Here is a 27,485-nt window from a genome sequence, read left to right as displayed (position 1 = left end):
ACACATTCGGACACGCTCATGCATGCAAAGAGACACACATACACACAACGCAAATGGAAAACATGGGTAGGTTTTGAGACTCGCTAAGCAGTTTCACTGGGGCCTCTGTCAATGTTCCTCACGTACAAACAAAACAAATTATGAAAAGAACTTACATAGACAAGACGCGTAGCTGACATGTAGTGTTACAGAAAATAAAATATGTAGAATTTTTATACCACAAAAAAGTGCGGAAACTGTGTGGAAACAGCACATTGCTTTGATCTAATTTTTTTGCTTTGTAATTATGTTTTGAAGAACAAGATTCATGGTCCAGGAATAATACAGCATGGTTTTTTTTTACAAGCCAATCTCACACAATGGGTACTTGATCTGTCTGCTGACGGGACTTGCGGTGGCGCTGCCGTGTGTTTGGTCGGGGAATAATTTTGCAAGGCAAATGCTCAAACTCTCGCGTGCCTCTGGTGTGGAAATTATGGAGAGGTTGAACGTTTCAGATGGAATCTGTCACTCACGACGGAAAGCAAAGCTATTGCTGGATAGAAAGAGGAATTACAAACGTGGGCCGGGTTTTCGGTTTTTTTTCTTTTTTTTTTTTTTTATCAGGGCTCGGCTGTGTCACCCCTTGCCAGTCCATGTCACGCAATGTTTTGCTACTTTTTTAACTCTGAATGTTATTACAGTTTGATGCCTGAGCTTGTGCTGATTCCCACAGTGTGTTTTATAGCCATCAGTCTCTGTCAGATTAACACTGTAGAAGAAAAATTAGCAGCAGTAGTTCTTAAGTAGGTTTAATAATACCTATATTTCTGAAGTTGCCTCTGTGGGGTTTTTTTCACTTTATGTGTACATAACTGTCAAACCACTCAATTTACAGTAGGACACCCTTTGCAGTGTCAGACCAAATGAATGCTGACTGGACTGGGGCGAGTTTATGTACAGCCAGCCACGGGTTAAGTGGGAACACTACTGCTGTTTGCAAACACAACAGGGATCGCTAATCACGGGCTTTTAGCAGGTCAAGCCCTGACAATTTGCACCCCCCCTCCCACCCTATGTGCAGACTGATGTGATGCACCAGAACATCTTTGACTACATCCATGTGGACGACCGGCAGGAGTTCCGAAGGCAGCTCCACTGGGCCATGAATCCCACGCAGCAGCTGGCAACCCTGGACCCTCACTTAGTGGCGGGAGCAGGTGTGTATTAAACTGACAGCAGCAAGGTCCCCACTAGGGTACGGCAGAGGGGAGAGCACACTTTCTGCTAATATCCGGGCCACAGAAATCCCAGAAAGAGTTGTTTATAAAATCTGTATTTATTTTAATGGAAATGAGTCGCCGGGCATTTTGCGTATCTCACACAGCCAAAAGGATGCAATCTGCTTGAATGATCCTGTTTGGCCATGTCAACATATTATATATGTCAATACACTAGAGAATTTACCATAGACACAAAAAAAGAGCAACGACATGAAGAATTATTACTGTCAGAGTGTGTGGGCCTATTTTCTTTAGCATGTTAAACGTACGAAAGATTTCCCATACCTCCTACCGCGCAGATGATTGTGACCGAGATGCTGAAGTATTTACCTTTATTCGTTTAGCGGACATTTTTTTCAAAGCAACTCAAAACATCAACTTAGCATTTTGACCCTGAATTTAGTGGAGTAGTTGAGGGGGACTACACTGCTAAGCAGGAGGTGGGGTTTGCGGTCATCTGCAATGGGGAAACACACACCATCTCACAACCTGCTGAGACAAAACTGTACATATGTGTTTGTAGGTGAGGACTTTGCGGTGAACAACCTGTTCAACTCCCCCGAGTCTGGGGGCATCCCCCCAGAGTACTCCTCCTTTCTCAACCGCTGCTTCATCTCCCGGGTGCGCTGCCTGCTGGACAGCACATCAGGCTTCCTGGTGAGAGAACAACGTTCCCCATACCCACTGCACTCACAGATACTGCTTGTTACACTGTGCTAGGGTGTTTCTTTGCTTTGGCGGATTTTTTAGCCAAAGCAACAGGCACAGCTTGCAGTTTTATGCAGTTAGGGAGTGAATACTTTGTGCAAAGGTATGACCAAAACTGCGTCATGTTCCCTATAAGCTTAACACAGTTTTCCTGTCTGCCCACAAGTTTCCCAGGAAGAATCAGTCTAAGTATATTAAAATCAAGTTCTCTCCAGCTCATTTCTTGCCAGTGCAGTGTTTGTATTAAAGCACAGGTTTTACATGAAATTTTTACAAATTGTTTGGGGAATAAAAATAAATTTTTTTTATATGCGGGTTAAAACTGAGCCAAGGAGAAATTAAGTAACTTGTTTACCATTGCCATATGGAAAACTTGTGCAGGATCGATTTTCACCATGTAATTACAGCATTTCAGTTAAAATACACATTACATTCAGCCTTGATGCAGTGGTGAAATAATTTAAATCAATGTCAATGTGAGCGTGAGGTTTTCTGACGATACTAAAAACTGCTAAATATAGAATATCCCCCTCAGTGCAGAAATACCAGGAGTCAAGTATTTGGGGAAAGATATATTTACAGCATGTTACCACCTCCTAATCGTTTGACCAGCGTGGTTTGGACACAGCAGCGGAAATACACTGAGCATGTTGGTTAATGTCATACGGAAAACCAAAGATTTGGAGCGTTTGTCTAAAGAAAGGTCAACAGAGGTTCCCTGGGCTGTTCTTCCTTGGCTTGGCTGGGAAAAATACACGTTTTGAGTTGTATAATTATTTTATGATGTCCTCGGATGTGAGAGGCCCTGCTCTTTCAGAAAACCAAAGCCATCAATCTCATAAGGTCTTGTATTTTTTTGAAGGGAAGTAAAAGAGCATTTCTCATCACACCCATCGAAGTTATAACCGCTCATGGAAATTTTTTAAAATGATGGTTTTGGGTAAAACAAACTGTGTGAGTCAACACACCCTGACCACCGCTTTTCTCACCATTAATAGCACTTAGTCGTGCAGCTGTGCGATAATGTCTATCTGCAGTGACACAAAAGCTGAGAAAATGTGTCTATAACTGGTTCGTTTCTCTTTTTCATAAGTTTATCTGATCATGCTTTAGAATTAATGGAAATCATTGGAATGGAAATAATATCAGTAAACCACAAAACTTAAAAATGTCCAGTACTTTCATTATGTTCATGACAGTTCTGCCAACATCATTTTGTTTGTGAAGTAAACTCATTTTTTTCAAATGAAAAACTTTGAAATACCTTGCTGAAATCAACGTTTAGAAAGCTGAAAATGCAACTAAAGTTAAGCTGATTTACAGGTGATCTTCGACTCACAACACATTTCGATGACTCTGCCGTAAAGTCCACTTTGTCTTAAGGCACAAATCCCCTTAGAAACCCCTTTATGAACCATAAGGATATATAAACAATTACCATGCATGAATGTTATGTTGTATCATAGGGTTTTCTTATATTTTTTCAATTATCCAGCACATTATTCGTGTTAAAATTATTCTATTATTGAATAATATAAATATAGTACAGTTATATTTTCACCTCTTTTATTTCTAAATGTATTCTGTTTTCGGCACTACCAGAGCACTGACTTTTTCAGTTGCTAGTCATTGTAAATAACAGCAACTGGTTGGGAATTGCAAACAAGAAGCATAATCCCTGCTGGAAACCAAAACCCAAGTGGGGCCCGGACTGTAAAATTATGGGTGCCTTGTGGCTGTGTGGGCAGCTGATGTCATTGAATACCAGATGGAGTTGTTATTGTTAGAAAATTGTATAATAAGGTTAATGGTACCACTGTCATAGGTTCAGGTTTTCCTAAGTCATGTATGTCATAAGTCGGGGACTACCTGTACTTTTAAATTAAAAATACCTAGCCCTGTTTACATGGTTTTGGGTCCAATACACTGATCTTTGAGGTCTTCTTTCCCACTTCCAGACCATGCAGTTCCAGGGGCGGCTCAAATTCCTCTACGGCCAGAAAAAGAAGACGCCATCGGGCACAGCCCTGCCCCCACAGCTGGCACTCTTTTGCGTGGCCGTTCCTCTGCTGCTGCCTTCTATCACTGAGATGAAGATGAAAACCGTAATGATGAGGGGCAAGCAGAGGAGCGGGCTGCTTGCTGTGCTGGACCACAGGTTAGTTTCCTATGTACTCCTTGGAAGATGTACACAGGATTCCACATCCACATTCATGAAGCATTTCATCTCACTGACAGCAAGTATCCTTGTTTTCACATTATACTACCATCTCCTACAAGTGAGTGGTAGTTTGACCAAATGGGATCTATACAGGTGTTCCTTGACTGACAATAGGGTTCTGTTCCAACGACCCGGTCATAAGTCAGCTTCATCATAATTTTAAAATCTCCTTATATATGATCACATGGACACAAAATGGATAACATGATTGAATAATATTTTGTGTAATGTGTTTTGTTATATTTTTCACTAATTTCACACATCATTCATGTAAAAACAGTAATAACCTAGAATACACACACACACACATTTTCAGAACCGCTTGTCCCATACGGGGTCACGGGGAACCGGAGCCTACCCGGCAACACAGGGTGTAAGGCCGGAGGAGGAGGGGACACACCCAGGACGGGACGCCAGTCCGTCGCAAGGCACCCCAAGCAGGACTTGAACCCCAGACCCACTGGAGAGCAGGACTGTGGTCCAACCCACTGCGCCACCGCGCCCCCCATTAACCTAGAATAATTACCATATAAATGCAATACAGTTTTATAATCATATGTTCATGCGCATTGTTATTTTCACTTTCATTCCTAAACCCATCATCCAGTTTTTATTTTCTTCAACACCAGAACACTCAGCTTCTCGCCGGATAGACATTTTGAATAAAAAGTAATTTGAATGGAACAAAAAGTTTTGTAAACAAAATGCAATCATGGCTAGACCAGCAAACATTCTGAAATGTGGGTACCTTGCAACAACTCGACCAGCCAATGTTATCGTACAGCTCATGGAGCGGTCATCGTTAGATATTACGACCAAAATTGAAAACAATAAAATAAGGCTAAGGTCTGCTTACTAACTACCTGTATCTAAATGTATTATTGAGGGAAAAACTTGAAGAGATTGAATTAAATGAGGGTGGTAGTCACATTAACTGATCATATAAAAGAATGTTTTGTTTCATAGTGTCAGAATAACATAAAGCTCATCTATATATGGTCATAAGCTTTGCACCCTCTATCTTATCTTGAAACTCACATTTTTGCAGCAGAAATGTAATTCTTTGAAAAGCAGACTGTGAGAGACCATAACAATCAGATGTCCCAGTCAGGCCTGGCATGGCTGTTTAGCTGTGATTAAATCCGCTGCTTCAAAGCGCGTGTTGCACACACTGGGAGAGTTCAGCCAGGAGATCACAGGCCTCTGGCCGGACATATCTGGGTCACCCTGAGCGGCAGCTTCAGCAGTTCTCATGGCGGCCGAGCTGGCGGTGTGGTGGTCTGGTCCATTGAGTGGTCCTTGGGGCCGGTCAATCAGCAGGACTCTGATACAGCCTAACAAGCTGTGACACCTCGCATTTCAGCTGGCTTCCTCTTCTCTCTTTGTCTCCATCCATTTCTCCATGTCCCCCACCTTTTGCGCTGTCCTCACTCACTTTTCTTTCTCCCCATTTCCTGCCCGTATTAATGAGATCTGGACGTACCCTCATATTCAACCGGGAAAGGAGGAAAAATTATCCACTTGGGACTGCAGCCATTTCTGAAGGTTCAGTCATCGTTAATGAGTGAAATTAGCATCATGGACGTCAAAGCTGGAGTTCAGAGGAAGGGTAAAGTTTCTGGAGCCCTATCACTCCCTCTGGTGTCCACAGAGCACGACATGGGCAAGCTTGGATTAGTTTGAAGAACAACAGCTAATGAATGACAGCTAATATTTTATTTTCTTTTTCAAATCTCACATTACTCCGTGTGTGAATGCAGTGATTTTAAGGGATTTAACAGGACTACGGTTATTTCAAAGTTTTAGGGTTAGCAGGAGATTACCAAGGAATTTCGTGGTGATTGTATATAGCAAGTATAAGTAACTGAGACTCACTTCTTATCTGAGGGTTTGAGGTTTTTTTCTTGATTGGGGAATTTCACTCATTTCTTTTTATTTTCATGGGTATTGTCGGTTGAATTAATTATCATTTAAAAAGGAAAAGGTATTGAATCTCTGTAATAAAATGCATAACACCTTTGGTGAAATGTTATATTGTGACAATCAAATCAAAGGTTCCATCATTCAAAAAAATTGTTGCCTTTTGAGTGAAGATCCAATAACTGGTGGAAATTCTGACTTCAAAAAGCAATTCTAAACAGCAAATAATAAATATTTCCCATCCGTGGAAAGAAAATGTAAAATTGATTTAAGGTGAATAATTTAATTTTCTTTGGAAGTACACTGGTGTGTTTCATCATTTGAGCTCATCTTAAAAATTCAAAGCACAAATTTTCATGAAAAGAAAAGACATCTGACAAACATTTATATTCATCATAACAAAAGGTCAGCCTGTGGCAACGTTGATGCTATTCCGATAACCTGAAATATAATTATGTACTTTAAGTAGTACAAATATGTAATGACTGCACAGCAAGTACTTAGAGTCTTGAAACATATAATCTTTTCAGTGTTGGTAATTATCGCCAATCTCTGATTTAATTAAGCTTTAAATGTCTCCTCATTATGTATATCCAGGCACGTACACTACGGCTGCTTGGTTCAGTCATGCAGACAGTTTATATATTTTTGAGGCTCCAAAAGGCAGAGAAATGCTTTCACATTTAAACAAAACGGGATTCTATTTAGTGACTAAACAGGAAAGTAAAGGAATAATTTATTTGGTCCATGTAACATCTCGGACTATAATACACTCTCACAGACAGAGCTTTTCTTTTTAGTCTTTGATTAGCTTCCAAGTAGGTTTTTTTCATATTCCAACCTGTTGTAAATAAAAATGGTTTAGGGCACAATGGAGAATTTGCTCCTTGGCTTGGCGTGTCACTGAAAAGCAATATGAAGAGAAAAGAGATTTAGGCTGAGTTTGGCACCAGGTTCTCAAGATGCTAGAGCATTAAAGAAGTGCTCTTACATATTAATGACAGATGTGAGAACAAAGCAAAATGCCAATTTTTTGCACAGAGTTTTGGCAGAGCATCATGTTGTCTGCAGAAGACCTACACAGTAACTTTATGGCACATAAACAGGTGCGTTGAATGGATTGGCAGGTTAGCCCGCTCCGTTGGTAATGGCTTCCTGGTTGGCTGCTACGCCGCGGGAGAGTACTTCAAAGCTCTTTAGGATCTGTGTCTCCCAGTCTTGTGATGCAAGGAAGACAGGCTTAAGGCGCACAGACAAAGGTGTGCTGAAGACCCCAGCCCTCTCCTCGCCTCTCCTCTGCGATGCAAATGGATAAAGCAGAGAGCAGGCATCCTCTTCGACACAGTTCACTCAAGGGAAGCACAAGCGGTTGGGGGTGGGAAAGCGGTCAGATTTTGTAGAGAAGCAGATGTCCAGAATGTGTTATTGTCACACAGTGGGCCAGAAAATATTTCTATTTATTGAGGAGAAAAAAATACAGCTTTTTTGTATTTTTACAGTTTTGTCTCCAGAGCTGAAGTACAAATGTTCATATATATCTTCAACTTAATCTCCTTTGTCTTTGGGTGATTTTCTCAGAGGGAGTACATTTATCTGGGTTTTCTGTTGATATTCAACAAATCTTGATACTGAGAGCCAGTTTTTAGAATTACAGAATTTTCTTTGATTGTTGATTGTTTAGGAAAATATGCAAAAACTTCTAAAGGTATCATGTAAGGTCTTATTTATGCCAAACATTCATGCATTTTTTGCTGATGTTTATCATTATGTATGTCATCACACAAAACTGTTTTCATATCTTCCATATTTCAGTCGACATAGTTCTTTATTTCTCATTTCACTCAACTGAAGCATTCCACACCAAGTCTGTACTAACCAACACATACTTTATATTTCCTAAAAAAATGATTATTGGCCATTCAGTTCAGTGCTGACAAATGTTAATTAAATTAATTTATGAAGTATGAAGAAATACATCATGGACTTCCTGGAAATGATGTTGCAGTTCTTTGTGCACTTAAGCATTAATATTAAGCCTAGATAGAGTAAAACTGATATATTCCCTCAGTTCATCATTGTTATTTTGACAACAAGAAGATTGCTTAAACCATTAAATATCGCTGAATGACAGTTGGAATAATTGACTTGATGAGCTGTGGAGATGGATGAGCTGTGGAAAGCACCCATGTTATCTGTTTTATTTGGTTTTCCCAACAAAGTGTCAGCAGTTGGGCGCCCTGGTGCTCTGAGGACATGCTTAACCCCTGTGATGTCATTCTGTCTTCCATAGTGAAAGAGAGGAGCACTTGAGGAGGCCCCCTGGCCATGGTGGGGAAGCACTGCTGCTCAGCTGCCCTGGCAACCCAGGGGGACCAGCACGCAGTCATGGGTCCTGGACAGCACTTGCACGGGAGGGTACCGGCACCAAGTGCAAGAGTGAGGTCTACTATGCACAGGAGGAGCCTCTGAACTTCTGCAAGTCATCCACGAGTGGACACAGAGCCCCAGGCTTTGAGCAAGGCATGTGGACAGCTAGGGCCACCTCGGGCGCAGTGAGGGTGGGGCAGAATATAAGTTACATCCCCAGTCGACTCGGGAAGCCCGGAGCGTACAGGATGTCTCCCAATTGTCACCCAGCCAGGAATGACATCTATCTGCCCAAGCTGTACAATAGCCCGCAGAACTTGGAGGTGGAGAACTTTTGCGTGGAAAGCATTAAGAGTGAGAATAGGTACATGCCACCAGGTGAGGGATATGATGGCCGCTTGCTCCCCGAAATGCCAATCAAAGTGGAGCAGGACTCGGACTCAGAGAACGGATGCGATATCTACGGCATCCCGCATGGCCGGGCGTGGACATATAAGGAGCACATGGAGAAACGGTACGGCACAGGCTACGATGGCCTCCAGCTGAAGACAGAGGCTGAATACTACGAGCAATTCTCACCCTGCCAGAAGAGCAAGGCTGTGAGCCCGACATTTAACGGGCACTATCCAGGCATGTGCATAACAGGCAGCAGGCCCTTAAAATGCGTTCTGAACAAAGACCTGAGTCAATTCAGCCCTCAGCGGCTGGTAAACTCTGATCCCCTCTGCAGCCACCAGAGCGCAAACTGCATGGAGAGCCACATGCATGGAGAGGGTCCCATGGATCACAAAAGCTATGCGCACCAGGACTACAAGTTTGGTTACGACTTCAAGGGCCATGGTCTCCTGCACTCCATCAAACGGGAACCCATGGACTCCCCGCCCTGGTCTGATGGTGCGAATGATATCAACTATGCAACCACGCAGAGAAATGTCATGTCGAACTGTGTCATGAGTGCAGGGGCACACAAATCAAACCCTTACATCTATATGCAGTGAGTGTGAAGCTCACTCTTTAGGGCTCCCTCGGTAAATAGTTGAGAATACTGTGCACGTGTACCTCTCAGGTATAAGAGTTTTGTCAATAAAGGCCATCAATTCATATGTGGAGATTGTTACTGGCTGACCTTTATTAAAAATACAACTTGTAGTTTATATGACAAGCACTTTTGAAAAAATAAAAATACATATATTTTTTAGATTTAATTAGTTTGTGTTTACGTATTGTGTACATTTTACTTTATGTGAGTATCGGGGGTATACTGTACAAATGCTTACCAGGGAAAATGTGTAAGAAAGTTATTTTTGTTTCTGTAAAAAGTACTTAATCTCCTTCTTGTAGATATAGAAAGACAGAGAAAAAAAACTGGGACATGATTTGTTATTGTATTTACATGTTTCTCCTTCACTTTGAAGTTCAAGAAATAGTCTTGTTTTAATATATTAAAGTAATAATAATAATAATAATAATAATATTCAAAAAATTTCCAAACACAGCAAATACAGAGTTGAAAGATCAGTGTAACACAAACATGGAAACTGAACTTTCTTGAACCTTTTTTGTTCCTGTTAAAACAATTATTTGTTACAAAAGAAATAATTTAGATATTGAGCCAATTTTGAATTATGATAAAAACAAGACATGCTTTTGTTGAATAACCTTTAGCAGCTCTGAATGTTATATGTTTTTTAAAACAAAATTTCAGTTAGTATTTTCAAGTTTTTGAGTCACGTGGATTAAGAAACATCTTAAACCTTTCAGAGTCCTATTAATTGTTGTTAAGATTATTTTCATTTTTTAATGTAAACAGTCTACAATAGAATTATCAAAATTGCTTGCTATTTAATTAAGTTTTAAGTAACTGTATAGCCTTAATTGATACATAAATTAAAGCAACCATTTTCTTTAAACTTATGCATGTCAAATTTCTGTTCTGTCTTCTCTTCAACACTTTGTATTAGAAATTTGCAGTGTGTGGTTTATTGTGGTCTTGTAAGTGTTTTGATTTTTTTAAAACTTTGTTGTCAGTTGCATTACCCTTTTTATAACAAAGTTCTATATTATAATATTTAAATCAAAGAAATGGCCCCACCTGTCTTTTCTGTATGGCAACTGTTTTCCATAAATCGTTACAAAAAGTATGGTCTTGATGAAGGTGAAATGTAGGACACACAGTTGTGAGCTACTCTCCACATAAGAAGAAAAATAACATAGCTATAATCATCTTGTTACTTTCACAAATTAAATAAGATTTGTTTGATTTGGAACAACATAAAACACCCAGAATTTAACAGAATCCGAGAAATAGTTCATTTTTTTCACTCCTTAAATAGAAACTAAAAAGTCATGTAAAGCATTTCTCTTCTGTTATATAACCATATTCCTTCAAGGTGAATTTTTTTACTACTATAATCCTTGCCGATAAAGCTCAGAAAAACTGTAGATTTTTAGAATTAAGTATTTTGCATAATTTTACAATCGTTTATAACCATAACTCTGCCTAGTAGTAATTTGTGAAAAATGCTTTCAATAAAAAGCATTGAACAAATAATAACATTAAAAATGAGTTTAACTGAAAGGGCTCCAAATCAGTGTGCACATTATGGTTGATTACACAAATCAACCAACATACTTCTGCATTTTCTCTATATTTCTCTCTGTCACACTCTAAATATTTTAATTTTTTTTTCAATAAACAGATTATTAAAATATATATTATATATATTTATTTTAATATGAATTTCGCAAACCTGATTCCCTTCAGTGTTAGTATTGTTTCAATTCCGTCTTGCCATGTTTTGTAAATCTGAGGTTAGTATCTGGATATATTTTTGAAATTTCAAATTAAATGAAGCAATTTCATAGACTAAAATTTTTTAAAATCCTTTGGGCACAAATTTTGTATATTTTCTTTTTAGCCTATTGTAAAATCAATAGAAGTTTAAAAGATATTTGTCTTAACATTTCAGACTCAAGGCTACTGTGTGCTTTACTGCTATTGATTTTTAAACTTGCACTATGTGACTTGGTTATTGATCTCACCGCTACCTAGACATAATGTCAAGTTGACATGCACGGCTGTAAATGGTTTCACCTTAACGCAGTTCTTCTGTTCGTGTTTTGTAAAAATAATTATTACATGTCCAGTCTTTTATATTTATTGTTAATACATTAGCAAAATGGTTTATTTAAAAAATAAATGTATGCAGGCTTAATGCTGTTTGTAGATGGACAGAAGTTTTCTGTCTATCTTCTTTGAAGAAAAAAAATATTAACAACACCAGCTCTTTGGCCAACTGTGTAGCTGCAAAGCAGCAAAATGTATTGCATTTTTTCTTCAATATTTTTGTGTTTTCCAAAATGCATCAATAAAAATAGATTCTAATAAAAGACTTGTTTTCATATTCTGTTTACTTAAAATGTAAGGAATCAGGGAATCTGGATTAATCTAGAAATGCAAACAACACACAATGAGACAAATCTTGAAATAAGAAGAATAAATGAAGCGTACATTTTTAACTAGAGTGCTGTTGGACCTAGAGGCATTTTCTCTATCTGTACATAGTACTAGCCTGTAATCTCTGTATCGTTTTACCGAAAGCAGTACTAATATGAGCCAAAATTTGGAGGGAAAAAAAATCTGTTGAGTGGGAACAGCATTTAGATTTCGTTTTAATTTCCGGGCCTTTAGCAAATTTGTTCAACAGCCCTTAATTCCTCAGATTACAACAAACATGTCAGAACAAACACAAACAAATAGCGTTGCAGTGGATCACTGGCACAGATAAAACCGTGTAAGACGATTACTGACAGATTCTAAACCACAGATAAACAGATTCATTGCAAGCTGACAATGCTTTTTTATATTTCTGTTTAGGTTGTCCTAATTTACCTTTTATATGTAACAGGACAGAGCAACACCTTACACTGTGTAAGTAGAAAATATATCTTAAATAACATTAACAATAACATTAATACCATTTGAATATGTGAGTATGCAGTGAGTACCACTGAGTAAGATGCATACTGTGCCCTTCATTTTCCTTGCTGCTCTATAATGGTTTTTTCACCATTACAGCAGAGGAGAAACAGAGAAGATCGTGTGAAAACGTGCCCACCCTGTGATAAATGTGGTGTGAATTGTGCGTCAGACGGCTCCTTCGCACGACTCTGGTAATTGAAAACGGATCTGGGAAGGCCTTCAGCAGGGGAACACCTTCTTAATGCAATGCAGTCCCTGGTTTGCTCTGGTAATGCCCATCAGCTGAATGAAATCCAGGTCCACAGAAGAGCTCTACATCCAAACACTTTTTGGGAGACTAGGCCACAGGGGTCACCCTCCATAACTATAGGCTAAGCTTTCACTTAATTTGATTGCAAATCCAGGTAATTTTGGCATTGTACTTTATTATAGAATTAATATATAATATTATTATGATCATAGAATGGTACAATTAATCCAAGAAATCATAATTATGGTAATAAAACGGCGATGTATAATAATTAATCAGAAACTAAATGACTTCATTTTCCTTAAGTTGAAAGTGCAGTGTTTCGTGTCCGTGCTAAAAAAAAACAGATTAAAAAAGAAAAAAAATAATAAAAAAACGCTTAGCTTTGTTAAAAATACTACATTTCCCATAATGCAGCGCTACGACATCCGGAAGTTGTGTCTGTCCATGGTTTGGGTGTGACCACAATTGCAGCGTCCCGGAAGAACTGTGTTTTAACTAACTATGTAGGCTAGAAGTTTGTAACCAAGCAAAGTGATTTCAAACAGGTACGCATTGTCTTCATCCTGTGTGTTTTTTGTACGTCTGTAGAATAAATAATCTACTGAGACATCGATCTTGTGAGTCATTTGACTAGCTCGTCTTAACTACACACGAACGATCATGCTCCGTGCTACTGTCTCTGTGCTAGTGCACATTCTTTTGCTAGGTTAGAATTCACACTCTCCAACTCAAGAAGGTACTGCCTCGTCGTGGCATGTTCGGTTGGCGCGCGGACACTGGTCCGCGTGACGGTCACTCCTGGACGCGTCTCGAGCTCAGTCTGTGTGTTGCTCGCGCAGCCGTTGGCGCTGTGTGTGTGTGACTGTCGACAGACACAGTGTCGTGTGTAAAAATAAATAAATAAAAAAAAAACCATTGGCAGTGTGAGTAACATGATTTACTGGACTCTCTCTGACTTATCTAAACAGAGTAGGAGTCTTAGTTATTCGGTGTCTTCCACTGGAAAATGAGTGGGATTCGAATCCTGGACCTTAGGCTTCAGGAATCCATGCCTAACCACGGCGCCGCCTGTAACTAAGACTGTGTATTTAGTTATACTTTCCTGAGCCTTATGCGAAATAAAATATTACACATACAGTTACTGTAAAATTTAGATCTGACACAAATTTTAACGTGTATTGAGTTACCATTACTTTATGGAGACTTGTGTCTGTTATTTTCAGGCAGTGCCAGTTGGGTTTCGTCCCTAGCTGGAGATGGACAGGGGATGTAAACATAATTGTCTGTAAAGACAAGATTGGTAGCTTGGTGGTCTGCATAATAAAATAAAATCATTCCTATACTCGTATAAAAGTAAATGATGTGTTTGTATGCCTAGGCTATTAGAAATACGACTTTAGCAAGTCTGTATAATAATGTGCTTTTTTAATTTACACGTAGTCTGACCTAAAGTTGAAGCACAGAATACCGTGGTCTACCATGTATTCATAAATACTAATAGTGAATAACATTACATATGTGTAGTTTGAGGGGTGACTCTGGTTGGTTAAAAAGTACAACAACTTGAGTCAGTGTTGTTTTACTGTGAAGGTGGAAGGTGGGGTTGGAGTTGTACCAATGTGGACGGTCAGTCAATTGGATTTCCACTGTGGCAAAGTGCCGCTGACTTGCTGGCATAATCTCCGGGGCCAAAATTATATGTAAACACGCCACTGTCTTTTCCATACACAGCTTCTGCTAAGGAAAATCGTGTTTGTGTTTTTGCAATTCCCTGTGTATGTGCAGAAATTCAGTTTCTCCCTTTAGGAAAAAGGCAGGTCTCCTAGAAATGTGCCCCTGCCAGCTGAAGTGCGTGTGTTTGTGTTGAGTTGAAGGGCCGTGGTCGCCATGGAGGAGACGGATAAGGAGGTGGTTGCCATGGCGGTCCAGAGGGTCGCCAGCATGCTGCAGCGACCGGACCAGCTGGACAAGGTGGAGCAGTATCGGCGGAGAGAGGCACGCAAGAAGGCCTCCGTAGAAGCAAGGCTGAAGGTAACACCCTCGCACGCTAAACACTTGCCGTGCTACTTAAGAGTCCATTCTCTGTAGCACGCGCCGTTGCGTGGACCCGTTTGAACCGAGTGACTCAAACCCCGGTCCTCCGTCTTTCTAATGTGAAAAATCACAAACTCCTCTGCTCAGCTGTGCCCAGTGCAGGATTGAGTTTCACCTCGCGTGAGGAAGGCTCAGCCGGAGCCCTCTCCGCCCTTTTGCTTTTTCCGTCCCAAGATGTCTGTGGTAAACACTAAAACCAGACTGCGTCTACTGGAATGTCTGTTTTATGGCTTTGTGCAAAATTGGAATGTCGTTCTGAATTGTAAACAGGAATACAGCTATTGGTCATGCGTGTAACAGAGCTGCGTGTGCTGTCCGGCAGCACCCTTACACTACGCACAGTGAATATCTCACTGAAATGGGCCAGACTTTTAAGCATAGCAGTATGGCCAATGACTAATCATGTCTGTTTTTGAATTCTTCATAAAGACAGTGGGGTGATAGCATAATTTTGCAAGCCACATTCAGGACCAGGATGATTGTGTCTGATTGCTCTTTAAAGGACTGGTGTCCCATTGTGTACCCTGTCTCACATCCCTATGCTACTCGGATTCCCTCCGGACTACCATGACCCTGCACTGGATAAGTGGTTAACGAAAATGGACGTTCTAAAACACAATGTAAATGTGCAGGTCTGCTGTCTTTAACCTTCAAATATCGTGTAGAAATCTTTCTTATAAACAAGATTCATGACTAGGAAAGTCACTACGTGCACCTCTTTGTGTTCATGTTGGGCCACTATATGTGAAATACAGTGTACTTTTTACCACTTGTTGGTTTGAAACCATCAAAGTTCAGTAGAAACTGTACTTTGAATTTTGAATTTTAATGTTTTTTTTTTCCCGGGCAAGCCGTATGCGCTGCGATACTCTCTCGCTATGCTGGGCAGCGGCAGCAATCCACGTCTCCCAGTCTGTCATGAAGAGGTGTGTATTAGGTATATTAAATGCGATTACGATATTTTCGACATACGATGGGTTTTGTGGAACGTAACCCCATCGTGAGTCAGGGACCACCTGTAAATAAAATACATGGTTGATAACAAATGCACCACACACACACACACACACACACACACACTTTCTGAACCGCTCGTCCCATACGGGGTTGCGGGGAGCCAGAGCCTAACCCGGCAACACAGGGCATAAGGCCGGAGGGGGAGGGGACACACCCAGGATGGGACGCCAGTCCATCGCAAGGCACCCCAAGTGGGACTCGAACCCCAGACCCACCAGAGAGCGGGACCCGGTCCAACCCACTGCGCCACCGCGCCCCCCTTACAAATACATCAACCACTTATATTTTATATTGGTTGTCTTAAATCTTATATTTATTTGTTTTTTTTTTTTTTGTGTATATATTCTTGCTAGTAAAGTTACAGTTTTGTCCACCCTGTGTAAAAAGTCAGGCTACTGATGTCTAGCAAATCAAATCCCTTTGATTTCCGTCCATATCATTTTATTTGCTGGATCCATCCTCTGGGTTCTGCAAATCCTGATCTTGAGGGTATTCAGTTAGTCAAGGATCTGTACTGCATCAACAACAGAGAGCTGTAGTATTTAGTCAGAGTGCATTGTGATGCTTTCTATCTGAATCTCCAAAATCTAAACAGTATTTACGTCTCCAAAATCTACAAGTATTTATGTTTTTCCAGTGTGTGTTGTCAGTAACATAAATTAGGCTCAGTTAAAAGTGTTGGTCCAAATAATGTTATGATATATAAGTGAGCCAGTGTCATAGTTAACTGTGAATGCTCAGCTGGAATGAACTGATTGACAAAGTATTCAATATCAATACACAGCCAATGTGTAAGACATTGATGAGTTTCTACTGGATGACGCATCCCCAGACTGATACCAGCAATTGAGTTGTCCGTATTTTCGCAAATATGGCTGATTAATTTAGTCACCAGGGGCAGGAAATAGCATAGTGGTTAAAGCTACTGCCTTAGGATCTGAAAGTTGATTATTCAAATATCTCCTCCTGCTGTAGTGCTGTTGATCATGGTACGTACCCTACACTACACCAGTATAAATGGGTAAATAATTTTAGGTATCTTAACACTGTAAGTCTGTCTGGAGAAAAGTGTGAAATTAATTAATACATTTAAATCTGTTACTGTCATCATGGTCCTCTGAAAGCCCCTGATAGATCTATGAAATAAGCCACATTGTCACGCATAGCACTGATGCTGCTAGAATGATGCCAGAACAATGTTTGGAATCAACTGCAGAAGAAATTATTTTCCTATATTACTTTTCTTACACTTTCTGTAGAGTGTTTAATTTGGCATGAATGAATGCTGTTTCCCAGCACTGTTGTAAAATTATCCCAGTGACTTCTGCACTCTTAACTTGTTGGTTTTACCACTACACAACTTCACAGCATTCTAAATTTGCGCTGCTGTAACAGGCTGCATTGTTCTGCTTTTGCATTCAGCTTTTATAAGACATGCATTGTTTATACAGGCGTATAAAAGTAATGCTTATCACGTGAAGACCTTATCATGGTGAGATAGGCCTGGCAAACAATGCGGTGTGCTCTTTTACATCGACTTTTTATTTTTGTGGTAAAGTTTTTGAAAATTTATGACCAGAAACATCTGAAATATACGTGTCATGAATTGAATGTTGCATGATTTGACTTTTACTCTTCTTGGATTTGCTGTTCACGTGATAGTCTTAGTGTGTGAAAGCAGATCATTGTTGAAAGCTAGTAATCATCCACAACTAAGCGCCAGGCCCAAGGAGGAGTCTTCGCTCTGTATCTCTGAGATTTATGCTTTTTAAATGACGATAGACCCTCTGGCTGCATTTACCATAGGAATTCATCTGGGAGAGGAATATTTCTATCAGTTGTGCCATTAGACCTGGCTTCTGCCCAGAGCTTTGAGGCAGTTACGGGCACACCCTCCTGGCTCGTAGCTCAAAGAGAAAGGCAAGACTCCAGGAGTGCAAATGCCCATGCTCATCCTCTCCTCAGGCTGCCATCCAGTCCCAGCTGGACGGGGTACGCACGGGCCTCTGCCAGCTCCACAGTGCCCTGGGGGACGTCAAGGCCATACAGGGCTCCCTGGCAGACGTCAGCAAGGACTGGAGGCAGAGCATCAACACCATCACAAACCTGAAGGACGTGAAGGATGTGGTGGTGCAGCACAGCCAGTTGGCCTCAGCTGTGGAAAACCTCAAGAACATCTTTTCAGGTGGGAGTACTGGGTGTGCAGACTTCATTCCTAGCCATCTGGGCCTGGGTCCCCCTGTGCTTTTATGATACAGTATCTATGTTGAGAGGGACGGAGATGTGCTGTGAGGTTGTTTTTTTGGAAGTGTAATCGGACCTGGCAGTTTAGATTTCTTTATTGTGTTGTAAAGAACCAAAACCCCCAACCTAAATCCTGCGACAGAGTCCTTATTGTGAACAGGCATCTGAATTTTGACAAGATGGCCTTTGGTTAACTGTTGGTAACCTACTTAGAGGTGCATTGGTGGTTTGGTGGTGTGGAAGTTTCAGTAATCTGTATCTTTTACTGTTCAGATACCATTTTCAGAATTTGCGAATAAATATTTATAACAGGAAGTGTATGAGAAATTAACATTAAGGGCATTTTAGATACTCATTTTAAAATATGTCTGACAAACATTAAGCCAGTGACACAATTTGTTTTGGTTAGTAGATGGTGTTTCAAGAGCCTAGCAGACCAGTTGTTTTGAACACCCACAATGCACTATAGTCCAGAAACATCACTGGTGGCAGAGTTTCCTCATCACACATCTAGCTCACAAGAAAATGAATTATTAATTTCATCAAAGTATATTCTTATCCTATTATTATTCAAAACACCATGTCATGTGATGATGGCTGCAGGCCAGTCAAGTCTTGTATATTTCCATGATTTGATTTAGTTGGCTTTAGCCTAAATGAAGTGGATCACCCCATACCGAGCCATCTCAGACGTGATAAATATTGCATTGTTTTCCAGCGGATGGAAGAGGGTATTTAGAACTCCTCGGTCAACAGCATACAGCCCCACCTGCCCTTTGCAAGGCTGCCTTCGACACAACATCAATGACAGCCATGTCTTGTACCATTATGTGCAGTCATCCATTATTCCAGGGGAGCTCTCCACAGCCGTACAGAAACTGCATTACAAGGTTGTCTGAGAGAATGATGAATATTTAAAATAGATATCTGTAAACGAGAGAAGAAGCCACTTACCACTAATTTTTTTTTTTTTTTTGTGAAAAGAGTAATGTTAATGTTAAATTATTTCATTATTTAGCTGATGCTTTTGTCTAAAGGGATTTACAGTTTAATCTGAAAGACTTTACATTTTTTATTGAAAAATGACTTGCAAATGCATTTTGGTGTTTTGTGAGAAAATATAAGCAGAAAGAAAATGTGAAAAGAAATGTATCAGCAGCCCCTTTATTCATCATTGGTTTTGTCTCTTTAAATATAAACCTGCAACAAGCACATGAATAAACAACTTCAGATTACAGTACTGTGCCCTTAAACACCTTGCTGAAGGATGATGTTTCAAAGCATCTCTTGGGATTAAAACCATCAACCGTTAATCTTTAGGTTCCAAAGATGTGTCTCTAGCATTGATCAGTCCTCTTTCCAGTTTACTTCCTCAAAAAAGTGTGAATGGTTTTTCTGAGGTTTAAACCCAAAAACATCAACTGAAATTGATCCTAACCCTAAACATTTGCAGCAAGACCACATTTATGAATCTCTCTTTCTTTGTGCATTGCCGTTACCCCACAGTGCCAGAGATTGTGCAGGAGACCCGGGAGCTTATTGAGCATGCCGAACTTCTGCAGGCACACCGTAAGCTGATGGACCTGGAGTGCTCACGTGACGACCTCATGTACGAGCAGTACCGGCTGGACAGCCGCAATGCGCATGACATGAACCTGATCCGCAACTACTTCGATGATGTGCAGGGGCTCTCCGATGAGCTGGCCAAGCAGCTGTGGATGGTGCTGCAGCGTGCCATCGTGACAGTTCGCCGGGACCCCACTATGCTGGTGTCAGTGGTGCGCATTATTGAACGTGAGGAGAAGATTGACCGACGTATGTTGGATCGCAAGCGACAGACGGGCTTCATCCCACCGGGCCGGCCCAAGGCCTGGAAGAAGCACATGTTCCAGGTGTTGGAGGGCACCGTGAGCACGCGCATTGAAGGCTCCCAGGCAGAGACCCGAGAGTCAGACAAGATGTGGCTTGTGAAGCTGTTGGAAATCACACGCAAGAACGTGCTGGACGACCTCATCGTGGTGAAGAACCTGATGGTGCAGTGCTTCCCACCCCACTACAATATCTTCCATATTATGTTTGACTTCTACCACCGATCCCTCTCCGCCCGCTTGAAGGAGCTGGCTGCTGAAGACCTGGAGGCCAACGAGATTGTGTCCCTCCTCACCTGGGTGCTTAACACGTACAAAAGGTACCTTGTGCGATGTGTACTTGCAGACATGTCCTACACTTCCTGAAAGTTCTCAGCAGTGATCTCTGGTTTCAAGAAGCTGTTTTGGCAGAGAAAGGCAAAAAGATACTGTTATACTATACAGCTTTAAAAAAAAGCTGTGAATCTTTGAGTTTCACCCAGTTTGCTCTTTGAGAAGGGTCACAGAGTGATTTTTCCACTTCCTGTGGCCAACAAAGAGTTTTTCTTATTCCCTGGGAAATACTTCAAGAATTGCTGTGTGACAGTTTAATTGTAAATGGCGCCTGTGTTTTATTGATTCAGCTGTACTAAGTGAAAGGACAGCAGCAGCAGACAGCCTTACTGAACTCGAGTGCTAAGTATCTGACACCTGTCAGGATCTCCAGGCACAAGGCAAGTGTGGGTTTCTGAACTTCTGACAGGTAGTCTCCATAGAATGACTCGTTTTTATCTGAGGAGAGCTCCTGTTAGCAGCCTTCACTTTGCTCTTATATATATAATATATAATATATATATAAAAAGCAGCTCTGCTTTTGTTGAGCCTTGGAGTGCAGTTGTCAAGCAGCCAGTCAGTCTGGCATATTTAATCGCATACATGACTGTTTGCTCTTTGGTGTTGCATTCTTTTGCGGTAAAATATTGATTCCTCTCTCCATCTCTGCATATTTCATGGAAAACGTTCATAGTGGCATTCATTTTTTAAGTGACAGTAATTAAGTGCTAATTTTTTTGAATACGACAACGGCAGACAAGGCTGGCGGAAGACTTTCCGAAACAGCAGCGAATTGAGCGTGAACAAAAATGAAGCTAACGCAAAGTTAATGTGCAGCTAATGCATTTTAATTATGAAGGTCCCCTTTCACACTTCCGCACTCCCTTGACACTGGTGCACTGTAAGCACTGTGAGAAGCAATTAACTCAATATTTAAAGACAGACAGACTCCAGAACAATAGAGGAGACAGCATGAAATTCCAGCAAAACCAGTTTCTCTAATCCAATAAGCACATATATTAGCGTGCATTGTGTGCACAGAAGAGGGTTACACTACAATGGATTGTACGGAAACGACATTCTTGTTTACATTTAGAGAGTAAAAAAGCCACATTGTCCAGATCCCAGATGGAGTCTCCAAGATATGTTTTGCACAATTCAAGGTAGACAAATTAATATTTCTGGGCTTTATTCTCTAAATATGTGTAGTGACTCTCAGTCCTATGCTTCTTTTATTACCTCACATCTTGTCCGTGGTGACTTAAAATGCTGGATACTCAACACTGAGCTATTTACGATGATCTGCCTGTCTACACAACAAAGCAGTTCAAAACACACAGTGGCACTGTGGAGTGGGAGAAAACCAGAGCATCCAGAGGAAACCCAAACATGAACATGCAGTTTCCATAGTCAGATCGAAACCTACAGCCCAATAGCTGTGAGGCACCAATGTTACCTACTGTGCTACTATGTTTCCAGGATGTATCAGGTCTACAGTCACATCCGTTTATTATTTTTGAGGCTCAGCATGATTTTGTCATGCAAATTCGTGATAGAGGAATGTGCTTGCTGCTCATCACCTTGAAGCTGGGAAGTTGCGGAACCATGGCATGCATTTCCCTGTCATGCTAGAAAGCCAAAGCCAAGAAGGATGTGTGTTCTTTCAGCAACGCTTAAGTCTGACCATGAAATTCGTAGAGAAATTGATTTTCGTTGGCCCAGCACGCTGTCTAGATGCAGTCTTTACGTGCATTGGCCTTTATCAGCAGTGTTGTGTGGAACAGATCAGAATGCGTATAAGGCAGGTGTTCCAGAATGTTCTGCCACACCTGGAAATAGCTTGGTCCCTCTCTCAAGGCACTCCCTGCATTGCAGCGTGGAGATGATGGGCCACCCGGAACTCCTTGCTGAGTGTGACGTGAACCTGCTGGAGCCACTCCTGCCGCAGAAGGTGGTCAGTAGTCTGCTCAGCAAGTACCTTCAGACGTTCAAGGTGAGTGGCACGCCACCCGCTATGCCACTCAGTCCTGTACACACAAGCCGTGACACTCCCCATGCCCACTGCCTGAGGGAGCCTGCGCCTGTCAGCCAGGGACAAGGTGGATTTACTCTGCACTGAATCCACTCTCTCTGTCGCTCTCTAAATGATAAGCAAGCTGCCAGTCGTTTTCACCCATCTCCTCAGCTGTTCAGCTCTATTTCAGAGTTGGCAACTTTTACCCCACCAGGTATTGGGCGTACTTCTAAACTTTGCTTAACATGTAAGGTATTTTAGAATGAATTTCTCACCACACTAGATGAACAAAACATCCCCCATAATTTAAAATGTGTTCTTTTTTTTCATCTAGCCTTTATTTAAACACCACACTTGATTTCAGCTTCAGTAGTTTGAGCTATGAACTGAAGAGATTTTGCAGTTTGTCTCCAGTCTGTAATTCTCTCCCTCTCATTGTCACGACTTTTATTCACCTTTTATTTGTGACCTCAGTCCAACATCACCGGTTGGCTTCGCAAAGCGCTGGACACAGACAAGAAGGACTGGCAGAAGGAGACGGAACCCGAGGCAGATCAGGACGGCTACTATCAGACCACACTACCTGCCATTGTGTTCCAGGTACCAGCCCTACGGTGTACAAATAAAAACAATGCGGCACCTTTAGTGGAGCTGAATGATTGATGTGTACCACATCTAAGTCAGACTTATCCTGGACAGCCATGTTTCTGTGATACATATTATAATGTTTTTATGTGCAGATGTTTGAGCAGAACTTACAAGTGGCTGCTCAGATCGACGAGAACTTTAAAGAAGAGGTTCTCAGTCTTTGCCTGAAACAGATGAACTCATTCCTACGCAGGTAATTGTGGCATTATGGGATGATCTTTTGGTCTTTTCTCTCCCTTTATGCTGTTCATCTGTTTACTGTAGCTTCTTGAAAGATGTGTACATAGTCATTATGCGGGGGGGGGGGGGGGGAGTGGTTCAATATTTTTGTTTTACAAGTTCTGATGAAATTATTGAGATCTTTTAAGGTTTTGCAATGAACTTTTTGTTTCTAGCCTAGCAAACACCTGCCTTTTAGTCAACCATCCCATCCATATCCTGGACAAAATTATTCAAAAATGAATTTTGAATCTTTTTTTTGAATACAATGGATATGTACCCCATGCTTTGTAACACATTGGAGCAGCAAAAGTCCGTAGTTATGTTACAAAACACTTACTCCTTCTGCAAAATGTGCTTGTAACTGTCCATCCTCATCCAGGTACCGGGAGGAAGCAGCGGCCTACAGAGAAGAGCACTTAAAAGATAGGCAGCTCCCGCAGTGCTATGTTCAGTACATGATTGCAATCGTCAACAACTGCCAGACGTTTAAGTATGTTTGTCACAACTTTGATGTGAGATGGTTAGATGCTGAAAGGAAACAAGTCATTAATTGAATTTAATCATTCAGAGTTTTTAGTTCTATTTAACAGATTGCAACAGATTTTGCAATAATCAAAGGATTCCAAGAAATCTGGAACTTAAGGGACAAGTTGCTTCTCCTCAGCTGTTTGTATACATTTAAGTTGGATTTGGGTGGTTTTTGTGTCCAGGGAGTCTGTAAGCAGTTTAAAAAAGAAGTACTCCAAGATGGTAGAGCCCGTGCAGAGTGACGCAGCTATCGAGACGACACTGAATGAAGTTGCCAAAGAGGGCTGTCAGTTCCTGCTGGATGAAGTCTTTCTGGATCTAGAGGTGAGTAATCAAGATTTTTTGTCTTTTGTCTGAGGTGTTTTTGCTGGTGGATGCTGTATGGAAGTAGAGCTTGGAGGCCTGTGCTGTATGTGCCATCATGGCATGAGACAGGGTTCAACAAAATAAATGTAAATGTAATGTAAACCTGATGGACAGCTCCAATGCCACATTAATAGCAACCAGCTGCTGGCAACTGAGGCTTCGTCAATGAGGACTCTTAAGCAGCTTCTCTGAGTGACTGGAGAGGCCAGGGTGGAGAATGTTGGCAGCGATAGGCCTGATTTTGTGTTGTAATGGCCATTTTTTTTTGTTCCTTTTGTTGGTTTCTCTGTGTCTTTAAGAGGCTACATCCTCAATCTATTTTGGGTTAATAAGACCCTTTCTGTTAGTCAACCTGCTGTCCTTGGCCTTTGTCTCCCCCTGCCACACACAACTGGCCGTAGCTTAATTGTTTGAGAGCTTTAGTGTTGGTAACCTCTGTACATTCTATCTATGTGAAGTAAGCTGAAAGTATTCAAGCTATAGTTCATACAGCCATGTATACCATATTGTTCAGTTGTTCTTAGTACGTGGCACTAGTATTAGGTTTTCAGGATACAAATTGACACAGTATTTTCTCTACTTAACAGCAACACCTCAGTGAGCTGTTGACAAAGAAATGGCTCATGGGATCCAATGCAGTGGACACCATTTGTGTGACAGTAGAGGACTACTTCAATGACTTTGCAAAGATCAAGAAGCCATATAGTGAGGTATGTTTGGGGAAAGAGTTTTAAAGAAAAAAAAAGCCAAAGATGCTAAATTGTGCAGCAGTAAATGTACCTGGTTAGAGCTTTTGTACTCATGACACAAGTTCAAGTGGGTTTTTATTGTCATTCCTCTATATAGCTTGTATACAGTAGAATGAAATGTTGTTGCTCTGGGACTATGGTGCAACACAGAACAATAAGCAAAACTACATGTGCAAATACACAAGTGTGAGATTGAGAACAGGACAATAAATACAGAACAGTAGGATACACAAGACAATAAATACACAGGACACGGGCTGTAAACTGTAAACCGTTTTATAGTGTAGCAGCAAAAAACGAGTGCCATAATAAAACTTATTTTAAAAATACAAGCATTTGATAGAGACTTGACAAAGTGTTGCACTGATTCATATTGGCAGTACTGATTAAAAGCTGTGGTACTTAAAGTAGCTTTTAAGGAGCACCTCTGAGAGTTTCTCCATCGTTTGGATAAACAAGAGAGGGTGCTCATGTTTTCTTTGTGTCTGCTTGTGTCCCAGGAGATGACGACTGAGGCTCACCGCAGAGTGGTAATGGAGTACATCAAGGCCATAATGCAGAAGCGCATCTCTTTCAGGAGCGCAGAAGAGAGGAAAGAGGGGGCAGACAGGATGATTAAGGAGGCAGAGCAGTTCAGATTTCTTTTCAAGAAACTGTCCTCTGTGCGTGTCATTTTCCTTTTGTCACTGCCACATATTTATCTTCACCTCTTATGCACTGCTAACATACCCTGGTTGTATTTCTTCTCCAAATAGAACAATATAGCAAGGAATGTCATTTTCATACAACTTAAGCTGCATTATTATTATTATTGTTGCTGTTACATTCAGAACAAGTTCTGTGCCTTTCCAAAGTCAATCTAGATTAAGTACATTTACTATTACCAAAAGGACATGAACCATAATATTAAGGTTATTAGTCTGTTCTTAGTTTGCAGTGCTTATTCTTAGTGTTTCTTTGGTCTTGCATATTCCTGGGTCTGTATGTATGATGTAATGGATATTTTGCCCTGTTCTTTAGTCTGCAGGCGTATGTGTTGTTGCTGTAGTACATTGACCTCAGTGCCCGTGCGCCTGCTGTGTTCCTACAGGGTGGAGACAGCGATCGCATGTGTTCTGCCATCGTTGCCATTGCTGAGGTGTTCAAGCTCACTGATCCCTCCCTGCTGTATCTTGAGGTGTCCACGCTAGTTTCAAAGTACCCAGATATCAGGTGAGTTGCTTTGTTTATTATAAATATCCTTTTCCTTGAAAGGCTTTTGTGTGAAGTACCCTTGTACACAAAAACAGCACAAATCAACAGACATTATTTTTGCATTAGCATAGCGCATTTTACTCAGAACCTTCTTTTAGTTGATTCTAGTGTTTTACCCCAACTGAGTCATGTAGCACATGTCCCCCTTAAATGATACTGTATCCTCTTAACCCTCTCATCTCCATTGTGCCACCACAGAGAGGAGCACATCATGGCCTTGCTGGCAGTGCGGGGAGATGCCGGTCGTGACATGAGGACGATGATCATTGAGACCCTGAACCAGAACAAGCCCTCTTCAGCTGCTGACACCCAGCCTGTGTTTAGGGATATCACCGTCCCCTCCATGACTGTACCTAAACTGCTGAAGTAACACAGCGCAGAACCCGACCCATTTTGTAGACGGCAGATCCTACTTTCTTTTGCATCATACAAACGGGAATTCTAGTGGCCGTTTTCTTGGGCAAATCAAGAATAGATTGAGTTCATTGAGCGTATTTTAGAATTTGATACTTGGATCATTAGAAATGGCTTTGAGTAGTACAGTCCTTTTTATATGTGATCAATTTTATAGCTTTGTACAAAATGCATGTAAGTGATTGTTTAACAAAAATAGATTTTTTCATTTTTAATTAAATCATTTTTTCCATTCACTTTGTCTTGTGCTTGGGGAACTTTTATGCCTCAAGTATACTACTGAAGTGGAATGTTTAATTTGAAAGCTTGAATTCAGAGTGCAACTGTGGTTATAGTACAGTTAATTACACAGGATTATAGATTGGATTGACCAGTAGTACATAATTGTGTCCAGCACAGCAACCCCAAATCAAACAGTATTAAATGTTTATAAAGGAATCCTTTGAATTTCTCTCAGTGAAAACATCTGATCTTTTGTCTCATTACCACTATTTGAACTGTCCACCAAGTAACTATTTTTTAGATTGGTGTGGTCAGTCCTATTTTCCAGCAGCCTGGTTTGTCCAGGTGATGTCATGTTATGTGCAACAAGTGTTTCACACAACATGACTTCTGTACTAGATATCATTGGTGACTGGGAAAAAATGACTGTGCTACATTTCATAAAAATGACCCACAAAGTAAAAGGTCATTTTTAATCTGTTGACATGCTTGTCACAAGGCAGTTTTGGAAACTGTGGAGCAAGGAGAGCACTGATACATCGTGACAGATGTACATTTGGTTCATCCATGGAGGCCATAATCCTTAGCCGGCACACTGCAGTACGACAATATGCTAGGTAGTCAACATAACTGGAACATGTCAGGTGTCATCTACACAATAAGATGAAGGCTTTTGAGAAGTTTCCCCTCTTTTATAATAGTGATACTCTGTCAGAGAAACCACTGTTATATACTGTCAACATTCCTGCAATTCCATTTTACATTACATTTACATTCATTCATTTATTTAGCAGATGCTTTTCTCCAAAGCGACTTCCAA

The 27,485-nt window shown here is 40.8% G+C and overlaps 2 protein-coding genes across 3 annotated transcripts in view; both read left to right on the top strand.

Moving 5' to 3' along the window:
- The window catches only part of LOC108935419 (aryl hydrocarbon receptor repressor-like), a 67,756-nt gene extending 57,918 nt beyond the window's left edge, over window positions 1-9,838 (top strand). The window contains exons 6-9 of the mRNA XM_018753997.2: window positions 1,064-1,199; window positions 1,786-1,919; window positions 3,929-4,128; window positions 8,402-9,838. Of these exons, the coding sequence (XP_018609513.1) occupies window positions 1,064-1,199; window positions 1,786-1,919; window positions 3,929-4,128; window positions 8,402-9,476 (1,545 nt within the window). The 3' untranslated portion in view covers window positions 9,477-9,838. The remainder of the gene's footprint in view (window positions 1-1,063; window positions 1,200-1,785; window positions 1,920-3,928; window positions 4,129-8,401) is intronic.
- A 3,317-nt stretch (window positions 9,839-13,155) lies between these two features.
- LOC108935313 (exocyst complex component 3-like) lies at window positions 13,156-26,447 on the top strand. 2 transcript variants are annotated; one of them, XM_018753817.2, is made up of 13 exons: window positions 13,156-13,258; window positions 14,588-14,744; window positions 17,790-18,009; window positions 19,575-20,256; window positions 22,124-22,241; window positions 22,737-22,862; window positions 23,003-23,103; window positions 23,512-23,622; window positions 23,843-23,984; window positions 24,614-24,736; window positions 25,276-25,437; window positions 25,866-25,987; window positions 26,228-26,447. In XM_018753817.2, exons 2-13 carry the CDS (start codon window positions 14,601-14,603, stop codon window positions 26,397-26,399), a joined length of 2,223 nt encoding a protein of 740 aa, XP_018609333.1. In that variant the 5' UTR covers window positions 13,156-13,258; window positions 14,588-14,600; the 3' UTR covers window positions 26,400-26,447. The 2 variants fall into 2 exon arrangements, with proteins under 2 accessions (XP_018609333.1, XP_018609332.1); XM_018753816.2 differs by having other exon boundaries at window positions 14,582-14,744.
- The last annotated feature ends 1,038 nt before the right edge of the window (window positions 26,448-27,485 follow it).

The sequence above is a fragment of the Scleropages formosus genome, chromosome 9, assembly GCF_900964775.1.
Source record: "Scleropages formosus chromosome 9, fSclFor1.1, whole genome shotgun sequence".
Classification (NCBI taxonomy): Eukaryota; Metazoa; Chordata; class Actinopteri; order Osteoglossiformes; family Osteoglossidae; genus Scleropages; species Scleropages formosus.
This window is presented reverse-complemented; position numbering and strand designations above follow the sequence as displayed.